This window comes from Brienomyrus brachyistius, chromosome 20, assembly GCF_023856365.1.
Source record: "Brienomyrus brachyistius isolate T26 chromosome 20, BBRACH_0.4, whole genome shotgun sequence".
Lineage (NCBI taxonomy): Eukaryota > Metazoa > Chordata > Actinopteri > Osteoglossiformes > Mormyridae > Brienomyrus > Brienomyrus brachyistius.
The window spans coordinates 1,908,068-1,928,079 of NC_064552.1; the positions used below are offsets into that span (position 1 = coordinate 1,908,068).

Here is a 20,012-nt window from a genome sequence, read left to right on the forward strand (position 1 = left end):
TGTTCCTTTTGAGCAAACATGTAAAAAGAAAAAGGCGAATATACTGGATACATCCGATTCTAAACAAAAGCTAATCAAAAATTAATCTGCATTTTCATTACTATGCGAGATGTTCCGTCGTGTCTGTTTTGCTGTTTGAAAGATGAAGGAGGGGTTTGTAAGGGGGGGGGGGGCTTAATTGTCATCAACAGCAATACAACTTATAAAATTAAAACCAATATTTTAAATCAAAATATTAAACTGAAGAATACTGTTTGTATACTTTAACTTTTAGTTTACTTTTTTTATTGTCGGCATGTCATGGTGTTTCATTATATATTTTGGGTTTGGGTTCCAGGTAGACCACAGATCCCCAGGTGAGGAAGTTTGGGAACCTGATGCTTTAGACTATATGTAGTAACATATGGAAAATGTTTATTTCTCTATAACTAGCAGATATTTGCCAGGGACAAAAAGTACATTTCAAGTACAATTCCAAGTGCTGTTTCCCAGCTGTAACGGCAACATCTGTGTGACACTCTTCCTCTTGTGAAACAAAGTGCTTCTGTTAAGACCCAGCAAAGGGTGGATCTGAACACATGCAGAATAAAAGGTTAAAAAAATGCCACAGCATTTGAAAATGCAAAGTTTTTGTTTGTAATAAAATCACTGAGAAGCCATTTGTAATGAACAGGTGAGATTTCCATGGCCTGGTTTGTGTTACGATCCCTTTAAAGAAAAACATGAGGCGTTACTGTCTTGTTAAAACACTTTATTTTGGCATCTGCTGTCCAGACCTCACTCTGATCATTACTATGCACCTAAAGTCCATGTTACGGTGGGCCCTTCCTCTTCCTCCTCTTCCTCACTGTTACAGTTCATGCACAAAAGAAGAGGTCACTACACCTCACTGGGTGTCATTAATAAACCCACTCTTGACACTGATGCCCCCCAAGCAGAGCAGCTCTGACGCCGCCCCCAGCAGACAGGAAGTACATGTGGTGATTGCAGTTGACCTGGGGGGGGGGACTCTGTGCTCTGTCACCTTCCTGGGTCCTCAAACACCCAGAGCCAGCAAGTCACACTGGCCAGCTACACTCTGCTTAAGTTACACCCTAAGTTACACTCCGCCACATTCCTGACCAGCTGCTGTCATTAATACAGGCAGGCGAACGCAATCAGATGCGAGTCCTGCTCCCCCTTCCCAGGATGACGTCCGGCCCGCCGCTCAACGTCAGAGCGAAGCTTTAAGCGACAGCGCCCCCTGTCACACGAGGCGGATTATGAGGCTGCAGTATGAGACAGCAGCTATCTGCTAGATGTCCGGCCATGCATGTGGCGATTTATCACACCTCCAGTCCTCCCCATTTCCAATCTTTCAGACACCAGTCAACTCAAAAACAATGAAAAAATAACACTTGAGGAAAAACTGAACAATAAACGGACTATGAAATAATCAGGACTAAAATTAATGTTTTTTTTTTCCCCTTTGACCCACCCCCGGTGACGTTACCAAGGCAACGCCTCACCAAAGTGTTGGGGCACTCTCTGGCGTCTTCCTCCTCAGGCAAAGTGAGACACCTGCAAGAGGATGCAGGTACTGCAGCGTGTTCATGCCGTATAAAACTCCCATTACGCTCCATTTACGTGTGCTTGGTATGACACTCTTTACAATCCTCTCCTCTCTCGTCCATGTATCTTAAAAGTAAAACTCTCTGCTCCCCATCCAACTGTGATCTGAAGCCCTAGTAAACCAGGAGGATTTCAGTTCTTTTTATAAGCAAAAATAAGAGACAAACTATGAGGTCTGTCTCTCTCTCTTGGCTGCAGTAACACAGCAGCCACCAGGGGGAGCTTCAGGTCTTTAGGAGGGCAGCGAGGGAGCGTGCTCATCCACAGGAGTGGTTGTGTCGTCACTGCGCTGTTCCAGACTGTCCTCAGCACTCAGCGTGCTCCCGGAGGTGGATGGGGTGCCGGGGGAGAGTTTTTGCTGGTCGAATGTGGAGGAAGTGGCTGCGTTTACGAACTGGGTGGAGTCTGCAGTTGTGGATGCTAAGGTTCTGCCCCAGGGGGCAGAATTATGGCTCATCCCCTCCCCCAGTCCAAGGCAGAGGCCCTCCACTGGGCCCAGGGGATGGGTCTTCTCCATCAGGCGCCACTGCATGACACTGGTATCTTTGCCCCCAGTGGACAGCAGGTGGCTGTCGTTACACAGGAAGCTGACGTTGGTCACATGACTACTATGGGCACTGTACTTATGGCTTGGGGCCTGCGAGCAAAGAATGTGGCAGAAAAGCTGTCATCAGCAACAACCCTGCATATGGTGACCATCAGTGGGCAGCAGAAGCGCCAACCACAGGAGGCCGCCGGTACTTCCTGCTACGGGCCAGCTCACCTTGGGCCTGGAGCAGGGGTACCGGAAGAGGTGCACTTTGCAGAAGTCATCCGCCAGGGCGATGAGCCTCCGACTGTGAGAGCGGGCCAGGGCATTGATGTCGGTGCCGTCCGAACCCTCGGGCCACACCCCTGGGCAAAGCGGGAATCAGGGGGCATCATCACAGGGGGAAGAGTACAAAGCTCCCTGCCGTCACCCGACATGCTGGCTTTCATGGTGAGATGCCAGTCTCCAGCAGGTGGCAGCAAAGCGACGTGTATGCGAGGACGGGGCACCGAGGACGGGGCACCGAGGACGGGGCACCGAGGACGGCGCACCGAGGACGGCGCACCGAGGACGGGGCACCGAGGACGGGGCACCGAGGACGGCGCACCGAGGACGGGGCACCGAGGACGGGGCACCGAGGACGGCGCACCGAGGACGGGGCACCGAGGACGGGGCACCAGGGACGGGGCACTAGGGACGGCGCACTGAGGACGGGGCACCGAGGACGGGGCACCGGGGACGGGGCACTAGGGACGGCGCACTAGGGACGGCGCACTAGGGACGGCGCACTAGGGACGGGGCACCGAGGACACATACCAAACACCTGGAATCCCAGCACGCATGTGTACGTGGCCCAGTCCACATCCTTACACTCTGAGCGGTTCCTGATCAGCCTGCAACAGTTTGGGATGTCCCCTGAACACGGAGGAAGGAGAAACAGGCGGAAGGATTAGCTCAAGGCTGCTGGATCATGCAAGAAATAATGAAGCTAGTTATTCAAGGCATCAAGACATCGAAAACCTATATGCTGAACACATGAAACTAGACTTCAGGGCTGAGTGCGTCACTAATAATATATCCTGGAGAAGCTCACAGGTGACACAGCACAGACTGCTGCCCCCTACTGGAAGGCTACTCACAGTACAGGATTTCATAGTCTCCGGAGTTAGACATGATGAAGTTGTTGTCCAGAGACCAGTCAAGGTGAGTGATGTAGCTGGAGTGGCCCTGTAGGAGAGCGAGACGGCAGAGGGAAAGTCACCTTTCTGGGTTCAGCTACGTGTCACATCTCATGGACAAACTGCAACCTAGTGAGACTCTTAGCGTGACTCCTAGCAGTGACTCTGAGATGCTTTATAAATACAGGCCCAGGAGCATGAATATCTGCACTTTCTCATAGCTGAAGACTCTCAGACTCCCACTACTCTTAGATCTCAGCCCCTTCACACACTAACAGAAGTGTGTGGCGTGTGAAACAGACCCCCCCCCCCCCCCCCCGCACACCAGCCTCGAACACTGCGCCATGTTGTCAGGCTTCATTTCCCGAGAGTCTTTACACAGACAGCCAGTCCCGGTACCGAGCATCTACTCAAACTCATGGCAACCTGGAGACGCTTCAACAGGATTAATGTCGCTGTCAACAGGTCTGTTATTTTTGCTCAGGTTAAATTAAACACTGCGCTCCACCGAAGTGTAACGCGTGTGCTGTATTTTTTTTACCACAGTAAAGGCTGTTCAAACAGCAGGAGGAAAATGTTTAACAGTCAGGAGGGAACAAAACATAAATAGCAGCAGTAAATATCTCGTTACATAAGCAGACGCGTGACGTGGAAAGCAAATGAGGAGCTTTTCTGGGGCTCTAAGCAAACTTTAATTTAGCTGCCATTTATCACCTTCCCTCTCATTCCCATTTAGATGGGGGGGGCCTCTGGTGGTCATTGGGCACTAAGCAGTCGGCCCTCCACACAGTGGCAGTGATATTTAAACTCCTGCACATGTATGAGAGCAGATGAGTGCACTGCCAGAGGAGACCTGCAGGTGGCAGTATGTGTCAGTAAAGCAGATGCTGGATGTGACTCACAGTGCATTTGCCGTATCTGCTGTACCTCCTCCCATTCTCCGACACGGTGTACAGGTAAATAAAGGTGTCATGTGACCCCACTGCCAGCAGCGTGCCATCTGAAGCAAAAGAGCAAGGCATTATGGGAACTCTGCAAGCCGGCGGACACCAGCTGACAGGTAAGGATTCTTCGGACCCGCCTACCTGTGGAGTAGCGAATGACAGACAGCTGCTCGCTCCCGTCAGTGTGGATGGCGACCAGGTCCCTCGTCTCTGCATCCAGGACGTACCACCTGCCACGGGAACATGGACCGTTGGGGTCATAGATCAGGAATCACAGGATGAGCCCGCAAAGTGAACCTCCCCTTAGCACTGAGACTCAGACGTACTTTCCCAAATGACTTCCAATGGCCACGACAGCACCCCCAGGGTGGAAATCCGCACAGTGTCCTGGTTCCTGGGTGAAGGACAGGGAGAGAGAAGGGTATGAGAGAGGGAGAGAGAGAGGGATGAGTGGAGAAGGGAAGGAGAAAGAAAGAATAGGAGGGTTTGGCATTTGATTAAAGTACCACAACGTTAAGGCGTGTACAGAGCAATAAACAAATTCCATCCATCCATCCATTTTCCAAACCGCTTATCCTACTGGCTCGTGGGGGGTCCGGAGCCTATCCCGGAAGCAATGGGCATGAGGCAGGGAACAACCCAGGATGGGGGGCCAGCCCATCGCAGGGCACACTCACACACCATTCACTCACACATGCACACCTATAGGCAATTTAGCAACTACAATTAGCCTCAGCATGTTTTTGGACTGTGGGGGGAAACCGGAGTACCCAGAGGAAACCCCACGATGACATGGGGAGAACATGCAAACTCCACACACATGTGACCCAGGCGGAGACTCAAACCCGGGTCAATAAACAAATCCAGGAGAGATTTCTGCACACAAACTGAAAGAATAACAGAAAACCTCACATTCCACAATAATGACTGAAGAGAGGATATATCAACAATGAAGGGGAGTAATCAGCTGACCGTGGGAGGAGCCTGAAGGATTTGTTTGTCCCATAAACACATGAACAGGACACTTATAGCACACTGCTGGGCTCCCAGTATGCACTGCTGTTGAAGATATGGGGGAGGGGCTTACTTCTAGGACTCTGCTCCATTCTGGACAGTGGTCCTCTGCGTTCCACAAGAACACTTGTCTGTCCTGAGCGCTGGTGAGAAAGAGCTGCTTGAAAGGATGGGAGACCAGACCCCACAGCTCATCTATGTGACCCTGAGGAGAGGAAGAGCAAGAGGAGGAGGAAGAAGAAGGAGGCCCGGCACGGCACTGGTACGAAACATGGAACTGCAACCGGAAACGGCACTCTGAACCACCCTTACAAAGACACCCAATGGGAGTAGTGCAGCAAAGGATTCTGGGAACTGAAGTCTAGGGCTTGCCCCTGCTCCTCACCTGCACCTCCACTTGGAAGCCGTCGTTGAATGTGCCCCTCAGAATGAAGCAGCGGGACGTGCCAACCAAAAACTGCTCCCCCTTCCCCTCAGCCAGGGCGCGGACGGCTCCGTATTGCTCAGGCACCTGCAGGGCCGCGGCACAAACAGAACATCTCAACACACATATTCAATATTTTATCGCTTTCGTACTAAAAGTGAGAGCTGGACGGGCTGCCCACCTCGATGTCCCTCTCGGGGCTGAGGTCATGGTCCCACAGGATGACCCTGCGATCCTTGGCCCCCGCCGTGATCACGGTGCCGTTCCTCAGCTGGCACATGGTAAAAACACTGCCCTCGTGCGCCTTTAGCTGCCGGCTGATCTGGAAGGTGTTTGCTGGATGGAAAAAGGGGGCATGGGGGGGGGTGACGGGGAGGGCGACCAGGGCCCAGTAAGCGAGAGAGCAGGAGTGCGGCCAAGGCCGACCTGCAAACCCTGGGGGTGAATTTGAATTTAACAGCCTGGACTTTGGGACCCAGAGTGAAACGGGGGAGTCTGACTGCTATTCTGCAGGAGATGGTGATGCTGTTCCCTCCTGCACCACCACCGCCTCTCCTGTAGGTGGTGCTCCTACACGCTCCGGATGACAACCCCTCCTCTCAGCTTGATGCTGTAGGCTTACAGGCTTTCCGAACACTGAATTCTCCCTCCCACCTCCTTGCCTGTTATATAATTACGTCATTCAGCGGCCACTACCTCCCACATCATGCATCACCTGCCCCCCCGCTGCTATGGCCTCTCTCTCTCTCTCTTTCTTCCCCCTCCCTCTCCCCCCCCAGCCCTTTAGACTAAACCTACGTCTCTTCTGAAAGGCAGTCTCATATGGTTATGTAACCCCGCATCATCAGGATGAGTGTGCAACGGGGGGGGGGAAGAACACAGCCCACTGTAAGACGCATCGTGGGGGGGTACCTTTCGGAGCAGGGTCCACTGCGACACTACGACTCCACACCAGCAGAACACCCCCGGAGTCGCCCGTCAGGACGTCGCCGTTGGGAAGGAAAGCCAGGCACTGCACGAACTTGGGCTTCTCATACTTCTGAAGATGGACAGCGGAGGCAGCATTAATGAGGCTGGGATATTACAGCCAGTTTATTCGTGTCTGTGGTAGGCTGGCGCCTTGGTGTGCGTCTGTGGTGATTTCCTGTGGGTGTCTGTGCCCCTGGTGGTGAAACAACGCTCATCCTCACCCCGAAGATGCCCTGTTTGCGCGTCAGCGAGGAGCCGCTCCACGTCCAGAAGAAGACGTGCGATTTGCCGCAGGTGACGATGATGCTAGTGTCTGTAGGGTGGAACTCCACCGCCAGTACGATCTCATTCGTGGTCTGTGTGACAGACAATGGAGCTGTCAGCCGGGGCAGTGACCGAGATCGGCAGAATAGTCACATCACTGTTAGGGCCATTAACCCTCCAGAAAAATGCTCCGGGGGGGGGCGCCATAGTTACAAAGCAAAAACACGGCAGGAGAACAGAGAGCAGGACCAGAGATCCTTCACCTTAATCTCAGCTATCCTGGACTTCTTCTGCCAGTCCCAGACCGTCAGCATGTGCTCGTTGGAATCATCGATCACGCTGAGATGGACACCTGAATCCTGCGAAGGTGGGTGGGAAATTAAAGAAAAGAGCTGATTCAACACCAAGGGCATCAGAATGACACCTAAATCACATGACCAATAACGCGCAATGACCACACTGATCTCAGCCAATCACGTCTCAGTTGACCTCCAGTAACCCAGCAGCTGTTCCTATCCTAGGAGTCCTCTGCCACTAAGGTGATGGATATGACCATCAGCACACTATGGCGCCATGGCGACACACGGCTCAGTGCCGGGAGACCTGAAACTCCAGCTGAGAAGCCAACACACCGAGACCGAATCTGGTTCTGTCACAGTCATGGGTGTGGGAGAGCCCTGGTGGGGGGGGGGACTTACAGCTTTGGAGAAGGCCAGGGAGCCCACGCCTCTCTCAAAGGTGCCCACCCCAAAGACCTGCAGGGTGGACAGAGTGACCGAGTCCCAGACACGGACATGAGGCTGCAGAGACTGAGGAAGGTCAAAAGGCAAAGGTCAGCAAAGGTCAAGCTGCAAACACACTGGCATTAAAGAAATCAGTCGCAGAATCGTAATGCGAGGAAACAACAAATACAAGCAGGAGAATCATTTGTTTTATTGATTATTATACTGCTATATCACAGTGTAATCATTTCACTGTTAGATCTATAATAAATGGGGACACTCCATGGGTCTTTTTGATTGCTTTGTGTGCAGGAATTACACTGTTTTACATTTAAGCTACATAAAGTACTTCGTTAGCCCAGACGGGGGCGCTCTCACCCGTCCGTCCTTGTCCACCCCAGCAGTCTGGCCCGTGGCAATGCGGATCTTGTCAGGATGAACAGCCAGGCTGTGAGACACAGACAAATACAGAGCGATTATGATTTTGCACCCCCTCCCAGAGCCAGGGGGACGGCGCTGTGCCTGGACAGGCCCATGGTTACAGGGACGAACCATCTGACGCTGTCGGTGTGTCCCATGTAGTGCCGCTGAGTCCGTTCCTCGTAGTTGAAGAGCACGACCACTGAGGCGACGAAGTAGACGACCTCGCCGGTGGGCAGCAGCTGCACGTTGGAGCGAGCATCACGGCCGCGGTAACCGTAACTGCAGACACAGCGAGTCAAGGAACTGGGGACACTTGGGTGTGGGGGCACGGGAAGAAGGAACAGGAGCCAGGACAAGAAGAGGGACAGGAGCCAGGATGGGGACAGGAGCCGAGGCAGGGACTGGGACAGGGACTGGGACAGGAGACGGTGCAGGGACAGGGACAGGGGCAGGGACAGGAGACGGTGCAGGGATGGGACAGGTGCAAGATGCGGTCACGGAGAGGAGGTGAGGATACACCCACTCCAGCTTGAGGGTCTCAGATGGGAGCTCGACCCGGACATCCTCGTAGTTGCCAACGTCAGATGGGACATACATGGTGATAGGACGACCCCGCAGGAACATCTTGATGAAGTCGCCCTCTGATGGAAAGATGCATAACCTGTACTGAGCAAAACTTACCCAGAGAGACTGACAGAGCCAAAGGCCAAATGGGTGAAGATGCCAGGACCTAACGTAGCCATTGTTCTCCATGCCAATAAAGACATTTTTTCAATTAAACTTGAGGGACTGTAGGAATGGAAAGATGGTAAAGAAGAGATGAGAAGAAGGTCAGGTGGGGAGGAGGAGAGTGTGAAACGGAGCCTCTGCTTTGGATCCTGTTGACCCCCTCAGCTTGGCTGCCTCTGTCCTGCTCTGTCACTCTGACTGGTCACGGGACAGAAATCACTTACAACAGCAACATGCGAAATGGAAGCCAAACAGAAGAGAATCACTGCAGTTACATGGAGATTAGGAATGAGGCAGAGATGATATCAGGCCCCTGAGGACGCCTTCAGGCTCCTCGTGATTCCTGGGTTTCCTGACGTGACAAAGGAGGGGACCAGACTCTGGCCACGACAAGGTCCCCAAGACCCCGGTTTCTCCATAATCCACACAGATCATCACCCATTTGAGGCTCCCTCGAATGGAGCAAACAGGAAGTTCTTATGCTAGGAAGTAAAACAAAGTTAAATAAAGTAAATCCCATCAGCAGTGAGCTCAATGTCCATCTTACCCTGGCTGATCACAAGGTCACGGGGTCTGGAATGAAGCAGAGAGAAAGGTCATTCAGGGCAGCCATGACAATCCCAGCAGGCCTCCCTGCCTATCCCACAATTCCCTTCCCCTCTGATACACACCCAAGCATCACCATGTCTCCTATACCACCATGCCCACAGTCACTCCCTTCTGCTCTTAAAATCGAAACCCCCTCACTCATCATAGTTCACATCCAACCTCCCATCCGAGCAAAGCCCTCCCCACACAGACACTGGGTGCATGCCTCTCTCTCCACCTCTGAATCTCCACCCACCTCTCCACGTTCTTTGAACCCTTGGCCAGCAGCTTGGAGGTGGAAGCAGCCTTCACCAGTTTGCCCTTGTTCTCCTCCCTCTCCCACGTGCTGCTCTTGGAGCGCTCCATCCTGGAGCCCCTCTTGGTACTACACTCCGCGTTTGGCCCACCCACACACACACACACACACACACACACGCCAGAGGAAACAGAGAGGTCTGGTCACTAAGGGGTACATTCAGGGGAGGGAGTACTGAGGTACTCACCCCAGGTGAAACGCGATTGGCCCCCTCCCCTGCCACTCATCAAATGAAAACATATCATTGGCTAAATGATACAGTCGGCTGCTCTGTATAAATTATGACCTTTCTTATGCCCCCACCATAAGAATCCCAGAGCCACTCCTGTGCTCTTCCAACCTTAACAGAAGCTGAAGACTGCCATGCTAATTTGGCTTTTTGTTATTGTTGTTTGTTTTTACCTGATAAATTCTTATGTACAAAGACATTCAGCAACAGTCTACAAATGTACAGAAGTAGTACATGTACAGGGTGAGTATTTGTTCCCAAGGGCTGCATCCATGCGAGGTTAGGCGACAAAAAGCAAATGAAAAATCGAGTAAGCAGCAGACAGTAGATAAATATAAAGGGGAACAGGGGTAAGGCAGCTGGGGGGGGGGGGGTTATGAGGGCCTTAGGACTTCTGACCAAAGCGTTACTGCAGCCAATCCCAGGGTGGAGGCATAGCTGGAGTAGCTCGGCAAGGACACTAGTGAAGGGTGGGGTTAAAGCTGGTGTAGCTCGGCAAGGACACTAGTGAAGGGTGGGGTTAAAGCTGGTGTAGCTCGGCAAGGACACTAGTGAAGGGTGGGGTTAAAGCTGGTGTAGCTCTGCAAGGACACTAGTGAAGGGTGGGGTTAAAGCTGGTGTAGCTCAGCAAGGACACTAGTGAAGGGTGGGGTTAAAGCTGGTGTAGCTCTGCAAGGACACTAGTGAAGGGTGGGGTCGAAGCTGGTGGGTGGAATCGATACAAGAATGAAAGGCAAGTTAGGGTCAGGAAGGTCAACGGAATTTACTCCAGGAACCTGTCAGCTGCTTTGGGCTTCCTGTCTCCCTGGAAGTGCCTTTTTGATTGGGGCAGGGTGGGGAAAGGGGGGTGCCTGGGAGTGTCCTGTGCCTCGGGAGGGGGCGGGACTTCATTTCCAGGTGATGGCTCCGCCTTTTCTTTGGTACCCTGCATTGAATGCTTGACATTTCTCACTGGCTCACTGTAAAACAATGAGGAATTGGCGTGGGAGGTTTAAAGGATGCCAAGGGTACGACCAAACCTTTGTAGGGAAGGGCTGTGCCCCCAGCCACTGTGGCTGTGTCCGAATTCAAAGGCTGTATCCTTCTAAGGCTGCATTCAAAAACTATGCGTCACAGAGGTGTGAAAAGGCTGTCCCATTTCAAAGGCTTCTTCAAATGCAGTCTGGATCCTTCACAGCCCAACGTATCCCGAGAGGTAAAGGGGATGTGTCCTGGCTAGGCGACTGGAGCAGCGCTTCGTGACTCAAGGGTAAGGGCAGGAAGACTAGCTGACGCAAATAGGAAAGTGACCATAGGTCAGACTGTCCCAACTGACTTCTCCGTTCGACCCCTCGAAGAATGCAGCCCACAAATTCTACAATCTTTGCAGACCATGTCCTTCGAAGGATGCAGCCCCTGAATTTGAACACAGCCTGTCGGTGGGTGTGTGGCCCTCCCTCCTGCCATTTGTCTGTATGTTGGTCCGGTCATGAGGAAAAACCGCACCTCTTGGCTGCGGAGGAGAAAGTCTCCTTCCTGGCAACAGACACAGAGGATCCGTCTCTGTGGCCTGGCTTGCGGCTGACGGCGACCCCATTAGCAATGCAGGACATGGAGAAGGCCTCGCGCATCAAGCTGACACCTGCAGGGGGCGACAGAGATGCGGTCAACACTGAGGTGAGGAGCAAAGCTGCATGGCTCCGTAATCTGGGCGCCGATGGGAACGAGGGAACGCACGACTTCCGTAAAACGCCGGCACTCACTGCTGCCAAGCAGCTGCCTTCCGGAGCGGCTCTCATGCAGCCCCACTTAGGAAAAGTATTTAATGGCTGAAATGAGAGCGGTGGAGAGGAAGCGGGACAGAGAAGGAGAAGGAATGTCTGCGAGAGGCCTAGAATAATGAGGGTGCAGTAATGCGACAGAAAAAGCAGTGTAACGCGCTCTCTAAATGCGCCCATCAGCACCAGCCCTGTCACCTTAATTGGATAAAAGAGCAGGGATTAAAGAAGCCAGACTCAGTCTGTAAGAAGATTTACGGCAGAGGCGGCTGTCGCATGAAAAGGAACAAGCAAGCACCCTGCTGCGGCGTCACCCCGCTGCTGCTTTTACAGACAAATGCGACCAGTTCCTGCAGGCCAATGGAAAAGTCACATAGGAACAAACCGACCAATGAGTGGAAGCCTGACTTCATAAGAAGATTGGCCGCTTGTGTCCACAGTGCCTACAATGAGCGTGAGGGATTGGGGTGGAGCTCATGCTGATAGGCTGGTCAGTGAGGGTGAGGGATTGGGGTGGAGCTCATGCTGATAGGCTGGTCAGTGAGGGTGAGGGATTGGGGTGGAGCTCATGCTGATAGGCTGGTCAGTGAGGGTGAGGGATTGGGGTGGAGCTCATGCTGATAGGCTGGTCAGTGAGGGTGAGGGATTGGGGTGGAGCTCATGCTGAGAGGCTGGTCAGTGAGGGTGAGGGATTGGGGTGGAGCTCATGCTGATAGGCTGGTCAGTGAGGGTGAGGGATTGGGGTGGAGCTCATGCTGATAGGCTGGTCAGTGAGGGTGAGGGATTGGGGTGGAGCTCATGCTGAGAGGCTGGTCAGTGAGGGTGAGGGATTGGGGTGGAGCTCATGCTGATAGGCTGGTCAGTGAGGGTGAGGGACTGGGAGGAGCTCATGCTGATAGGCTGGTCAGTGAGGGTGAGGGACTGGGAGGAGCCTACCCTTGCCGGGGGGTCTCCTGGAGGGGACCGGCTCCTCGGGGAGAGGGAGACGCCGGAGCACGTCAGCCAGTGCCGCCTTCACCACCATCAGCTCGTCCTCCTGCTGCTGGAGCCGCAGCTCCAGCGCAGACAGGCGGTCGTGCACATCCGACATGCTCGCTGCGGAGACGCTGTCATCTGAGGAGAGACACACGCCGCTCATGACCAGTATTACCACTGATATTATTACTGTTCCGGCGCAGTGGCTCACTGCCTGGTTTGCCTCCCACCTCGGCTCTGCGTGTGCAGTTTGTTTGTTCTCCCCATGCTGTGTGGGCTTCCTCCCACTGTCCAAAGACGTGCAGTTAGGCTAATTGTTATATAGATAAAGCCCCACCTCCACTCTGATGACAAACCCCAAAGCACATTTACGCTACACAGTGCTGTACACACTGTCCCGTCCCACAAAGAGCCCCCATCACCTTGTAACAGCTGTGCTCAGAGAAGCACAAACACTGCCAATGGGCTTCCACCAGAGCTCAAAACGTAACAGCCAGCTACTCTATTTAGGACAGAGAGGAGAGGGAGAGAGATTAGAGAGAGCAAAAGAGTGACAGAGGGGAAAGCAGAGGACAAGAAGAAACTGCAAGGCTATTACTGCAGGACTGTTAAGTAACACTGCATTGATAGGTAATGTTACATAATGTAACACTGCATCATTAGATAAGGTTACATGATGTAACACTGCATTGTTAGATTATGTTACAACATGTAACACCGCACCATTAGATAATGTTGCACAAGGATGTATCTTGAGTTTCAACATTGTAAGCAACCAAATCAGCCCCAAACCCGCACTCCCCTAAACACATAAGGTACTCCAACAATATTGATAGTGGCACGACCCTACTGTCCATACCCAGCCTTATGTCTTTTATGTTGCATAATGTAACACACTGCACCATTACATGTTACATAATGTAACACTGCATCATTACACAATGTTTCATAATGTAACACTGCACCATTACATAATGCTATGTAATGTAACACTGCATCGTTAGATAATGTTAAGTACTGAAACACTGCAGTGACACACTGTCAAACAATGCAAGGTAAGTTTAGTTCAATTTTTTTTTATTAGTTTATATTTTAATACATTTTTTCTGTTTTCTTTCCTTTTAATTTCGTTTCAATTTCATTTTATGTTTTGATCATTTTTATTCCAGTGTGTATTTTTACTGAGCTTCATAATTTGGCTGGCAGAATAAAGGGGAACTATTTACACAACTTGCTTGTCATCCCCAGTGGTCGAGTTGAAAAATATTTCAAGGGGGGTGGGTGGTCAAATGTTTGTGATGTATGTATTATCTCAAGCAGTTTCTATATTTGTTACTATATCTGTTAATTCTATAAACCTTTATGAACTACTGAAGGAACGAGTGATGAATAACACAAGTGAAATATTGATCATGTTTGTTCATCAGTGAATCGTGATGCATCTCAAGTAGCGACTATATTTGTTTTGTACTGTCACTCCTTTAGTATTTGTGCTCCCTCAAGTGAAGTGCTACCATCATCTTTTATTTTTGTTTCAGTATTCATTAACAATAATAACCTTGCTAGAACGTAACTCCGCACTTAAACACGTACAGTAATCATCCAAAAAAAGTGAAAGTGGTACAGTAAGTTTGAAAGAGCTTATTTGCACCAGGATTCCAGAAATACCAGCTCACACATTCTCTGCCATGGACCCCTGATTAAACATACAGCTAGATCTGTGTGTGGCAGCATGAGGTACAGGATGCTTGTGAGACGCGCCTGGGGTTGGTCTCCTATCAGACCCACGGAGGAACCAGCCAGAAGTCACTCCAGTGAAACTCCCAGGAAGGAAACATCCCCAGCAGTCAGGGAGAATCCTGGGAAATGAGCCAAAGAGTCAGAAGAGCAACTCAAGCCATCCGTGCTGGAAAAGGTATAACAAGCAGAGACAAAAACAAACACCTTGTCTCTCTCACTCACACTCAGACACACAAATACTGGATTTCATCTCTGTGAAAACTGGATGTGAGCAAATTCTAACTGCCGAGATACATTAGAGCCTTTCATAAGACATAAATTTACAGCACCCCTCTGTAACACCCCTCTGTAACACCCCTCTGTAACACCCCTCTGTAACATCCCATCTGCAGAACCACTGTGTAAGACCCCCTTGCAGCACCCCTCTGTAACATCCCACTGTGTAAGACCCCCTTGCAGCACCCCTCTGTAACATCCCCCCCCCCCCCCCCCCCCGTAGCACCCCTCTGTAGCGCGATGCCGATAGTGCGTCCCTGCCATCCCCTCTTCCTCAGAAGCTGCAGGTGATGCTCCCCATCCTCCTGCCTCATTTCCAGGAGTTCACACTAAGGCCAGGGGTCTCACCTCATAATCCCCATCTACAGGTAAGTTCAGCCCTTACATCCTCGAACAACAAATGTGTGTGTGCATGTGTGTGTGCATGTGTGTGTGTACTGGCGCGGATGCATCTCCCGGGATGCTTTATGTTGCTAGACCAAACCCGATCACAGGACCATCGACCGGAAGCACGTCCCATCTGAAGAGCTTATAGCTCCAGCAAGGAGGCCATGGTGCCATCTGCTCTGGAATCAGAGAAACTCAGTGAAAAGCAGGCGGACGGCAGGGACTGCATCAGTCTGCCTCTAGGCTCAGAGTCCGTGCAGAGTCAGGGGTCTACCAGGTCAGAACAGTCTCTAGGCTCAGAGTCCATACAGAGTCAGGGGTCTACACGGTCAGAACAGTCTCTAGGCTCAGAGTCCGTACAGAGTCAGGGGTCTACATGGTCAGAACAATCTCTAGGCTCAGAGTCAGGGGACTACACAGTCAGTCTGCCTCTAGGTTCAGAGTCCATACAGAGTCAGGGGTCTACACAGTCAGAACAGTCTCTAGGCTCAGAGTCCATACAGAGTCAGGGGTCTACACGGTCAGAACAGTCTCTAGGCTCAGAGTCCATACAGAGTCAGGGGTCTACACAGTCAGAACAGTCTCTAGGCTCAGAGTCCATACAGAGTCAGGGGTCTACACGGTCAGAACAATCTCTAGGCTCAGAGCCAGGGGACTACACAGGCACACAGTCAGTCTGCCTCCAGGTTCAGAGTCCATACAGAGTCAGGAGTCTACATGGTCAGAACAGTCTCTAGGCTCAGAGTCCGTACAGAGTCAGGGGTCTACACGGTCAGAACTGTATGGACTCTGAGCCTAGAGACTGAGTTGGGGGACTACACGATCAGAACAGTCTCTAGGCTCAGAGTCCATACAGAGTCAGGGGTCTACATGGTCAGAACAGTCTCTAGGCTCAGAGTCAGGGGACTACACAGTCAGTCTGCCTCTAGGTTCAGAGTCCATACAGAGTCAGGGGTCTACACAGTTAGAACAGTCTCTAGGCTCAGAGTCCGTACAGAGTCAGGGGACTACACTGTCAGAACAGTCTCTAGGCTCAGAGTCCGTACAGAGTCAGGGGACTACACAGTTAGAACAGTCTCTAGGCTCAGAGTCCGTACAGAGTCAGGGGACTACACTGTCAGAACAGTCTCTAGGCTCAGAGTCCATACAGAGTCAGGGGACTACACGGTCAGAACAGTCTCTAGGCTCAGAGTCCGTACAGAGTCAGGGGTCAGAGTTTATGAAGAGTGACAGATTCAAATTTCATTAGCTAAATTTTAAAAAGAGAAGATATTTTGAGGGAGGTGTCAAGGGTGGAGGCAAGGAACCACCGCAATAAGGAAAGAGGAAGTCCTCATGGTGTGGAAATCCTCCACAGGCAAAACAATAAGAGATGGGCAGGGTCCCCAAGGGGGGGCTGGGGAAACTGCCGATGGGTCTCAGGAAAGCATTTACACCGGAATGTGGGGCATCAGTGTGCTGAATTCAGCACAAACTCACGCGGCACTGACAACTGGAGATCCTAACTGCACGACCTGCGGAGAGGCCGTGTGCACAGCACAGATGGCAGGAGAGCAGCCTGACGCCACAGGAATGGCAGGGAACGTGGCTGTATCCTAGAGACCATGATGGCTGACCTAGGCAGCATAGATACATACATAGTGACCACTGAAGGATCTCTATTGTTCCCCCAACACCACATCTTTTCACTGCTTTGAGTAATTATTTGGATCAAAGCAAGTATAGAAAACTGATGGATGGATGGATGGATGGATGGATGGATGGATGGATGGATAGACAATTCAAATTACTGTGCACTTCAGAGAAGCCCACACACACAGATCTGAGGTGGGACTTGAATGCACACAACCAGGGGTGAAGATACTGCACTGGCCACTGAGCCTGAAGGACTTAGTACCCAGTGCTGTAGGATACCCTCCCACTGTGTGCAGGGGGGGGGCATATATACAGCATGAAAAGCCCACAACAAAAGCTGCTGCGCTGCCCCTGCCTCCCAAACACCGGGACACAGTGATAGGCTCCCCCCCCCCCCCAGCCTCACACTATAATCGGGCCACTCCCCTGATCAGTACCAAGGCCTGAACTGGCTCGTGAGAGTTTCAGTGCTGTCACCTGTTAGGACCTGACATAAGAGAGAGCCTGTTCTCCTTTTTCTTTAATTAAACAGATGCACAGAAAAACTCGGATCGCATGGCAGCAAACAGATCTACGGCACATGGAACAAATGGGGCAAAATGAGGAGGCAAACCAGGCAACAAACAAAAGAAACATAAACATAACATCACAGGAGCCAGATCAATTCTACCAGATGCTCTCACTCCCCGTCACAGACACACAAAGCGCCACTTTACCCGCAGGGGGAGTTTATTCAAAGGCAGAAAACAAGGCAAGTCAACGAGATCACCTGCAGTTCACAGAAAGGCAGCTCGAGCACTTACACCTACATCTAGCCACCGGGAAACACATTTTTTCTCCCTGTCCATCTAATCGCCATGGCAACAGCCCTACTCTGTACTGTATGGCTGATTTGTCACCATGGAAACGTTTCTCTATTTCTAGATCCATGTGGTTGCCAAGAAAGAAAAATCTATCCATCAGACTGCATGTTTAGCAGAGGAAACCCCGCTAACATCACAAGGCCGTCATTCCCAATCCCTCTGTCTTCCCAGCAAGACAAAGTCAGCCTTCCAGCCTTAGAGCACTGGAAAAACACACAAGCCTTTTGTTTTTAAAGGCTACTACAGCAGGTAGCCTCACATCACCCTGAAAACTGACCTCCTAAATCACGAATCTTAATCCTGCCCCTGCACTGCAGAATTACGGAATGAGGTCATCACAGAGCGCAGATGGTCTCTAACGCGGGACGAGGTCATCACTGTGCACCCCTGCATTCTGATACATTGCAGAGGCAGATCCTCAAACAGCACAATGCTGTTTTAGGCGTCCATGAAATGATAAATTGTGACTCAGGGCTGACTAATGTAACCCAAATGTACCATTTACCATCTGCACAGGGAATCCCTGACATTTCACTTTTCTTAAGCACCACGGTAAGAGATTTTGGGAATGCAAACTATTTTCACAGCAACAAAAATGATACAGGGAGATAACAACCACAGAAAATGACAGGCAGGTATGCACAGGAGGAAATCTCATTATCCCCCCTTAAATTAGTGTAAGGAGAGTTCATCCCAGCTCCAGGCAACATGACTGAGTAGAGAGGCATACTGGCTAAAACTCAATTACACCATCTTTCGGCAATTTCACAGAGGGGCCAAATATCCATCAACTGTAGCCTACGGAAGCGATGGCGTGTGGGAGGAGGGTGCACGGGTCTTAATTGTGCTCTGTCCAAACAGTGTCACGAATACGTTATGCAATACTAATACAGAAAAGCAGGTGAGTTGGTGTGCATGCACCAGGACCCTGACGGGGCCGGGGACGGAGCCCCGGTAGCGTCCCAGAGCCCCCGCGTCACCGGGTCGGACCGCAGGAGACCAGCGCGCATTAACGCATTTCCTGCCGAAAAACACACTGCGGCTTCAAACTGTGTCATGTCTGTCAAACATGGGGGCAGAATCACCAAAAAACCTTACGCTCGCTGACGATCAGCACAGGCCACATCTTTGCAAATGTTTGTTATTCGGCACCGTGAGCAACCTGCTAACACACCAGTGTGTGCACTCGCTACCCTACGGCGCAAATCCCCCTGCGTGCGCGCTGTAGACCCTCCTCATCGTAAAACAGTGTAAATCACAACAATCCGTGAAGACAATGGACCCTAAACGTTTGCACTCTCGATACGCCGTTTTAATAAGGAAACTGCAGGAGTCGGTCGCACAGGCAGCTGATCGAGCGGCTCTCACCCAAGCTGCCCTCCATCCCGCTCGGGTTTTGTTCTGGCTGCGCGATGCGCTGCTCGCTCGTCTCCTTCCTGCGCTCGGGAAGATGCGACGATGCGATCCTGCATCCAGGCGACACTTTCAGCGGAGCCTGACAGCCAGCACCTCATTAAAAAGCGGCAGGTCTGCCTCCTTCCGGCCCCCGCTACGACGCTCCGGCTCTGTCAGCTGCACCCTCTGCTCCTCCGCCCGCTCCGGGATAGTGCTGGCCGAGAAACACCGAGCGCGTCCGCGGCCCCGCCTGCTCCGGCAGTGGGAGCACCCCGCCCCCGCTCTCGCTGCTGACCTCCTGTAAACGCTTCTATTTCTCCCAGGGGGGCGACTTTTGCTGTGGTGCCGGTGTCACATAGCGACCAGCAGCTTAAACATCCACAGCCTTCCTGCCGATGACTGTGACGATGATGATGATGATGATGATGAGTTTTCGGTCGCTGATGGGAGAAAAAGAGAGAGCAGGCGCAACGAAACACGATACCAATAAGCAGAAAATTAGAATTAAACATCATATCCCAATTTAGCTGGTATAATTAGGCAGAGACAATAACGTGCGCTTTAAGAATAGCGTCTAAAACCATATAAAAACATGAATGACCAGTATGATGCGAATTTTACTGAAAAAAATATTTTGTTACATGTCATTTGTGTTGGAAATATATGGGCCTTCTTCACAAGTTATTGTATTTTAAATATTTACAATTACAGTTTTACATGAAATAAGACACTGGGAAAATTGACTGTAGGTACCGCAGACATGCGATCCGTCTTTCCGTCAATCTGCGCTGGGTGGCGCTGTTGTAACACCTGTCACGTGCGTCAGAGTGGACGCACATAACGTAGGATCACCCAAGCAAATGCACAGCGTTTTCATTCTGATTATTTGGGTATAACTGCTGTTGCGTGAATACTATTAACATTTTACTACAAATTGATGTTTTTTTTTTTGTTGTTCATAATGATTAGTGACTGTTTCTCAGACCTGATCATCAGGAGCTCATAGACGTATTTGTTCGATAAATTCAATCATTACTTATTATG

The 20,012-nt window shown here is 51.2% G+C and overlaps 1 protein-coding gene across 3 annotated transcripts; it reads right to left on the reverse strand.

Annotated features, from left to right (window-relative positions):
* Positions 1-736: 736 nt before the first annotated feature.
* Positions 737-19,368, reverse strand: LOC125715934 (echinoderm microtubule-associated protein-like 4). Of its 3 annotated transcripts, none has more exons than XM_048988024.1 (23): positions 18,942-19,368; positions 12,634-12,810; positions 11,426-11,561; positions 10,717-10,899; positions 9,652-9,780; positions 9,355-9,380; positions 8,596-8,719; positions 8,208-8,357; positions 8,034-8,103; positions 7,632-7,742; positions 7,197-7,292; positions 6,891-7,025; positions 6,613-6,739; positions 5,882-6,036; positions 5,662-5,787; positions 5,350-5,481; positions 4,589-4,656; positions 4,404-4,492; positions 4,221-4,318; positions 3,280-3,367; positions 2,957-3,055; positions 2,375-2,505; positions 737-2,248 (listed from the first exon to the last, which is right to left on the reverse strand). In XM_048988024.1, exons 1-23 carry the CDS (start codon positions 18,955-18,957, stop codon positions 1,844-1,846), a joined length of 2,871 nt encoding a protein of 956 aa, XP_048843981.1. In that variant the 5' UTR covers positions 18,958-19,368; the 3' UTR covers positions 737-1,843. The 3 variants fall into 3 exon arrangements, with proteins under 3 accessions (XP_048843981.1, XP_048843980.1, XP_048843983.1); XM_048988023.1 differs by having other exon boundaries at positions 10,708-10,899; XM_048988026.1 differs by lacking the exon at positions 10,717-10,899.
* Positions 19,369-20,012: the final 644 nt, after the last annotated feature.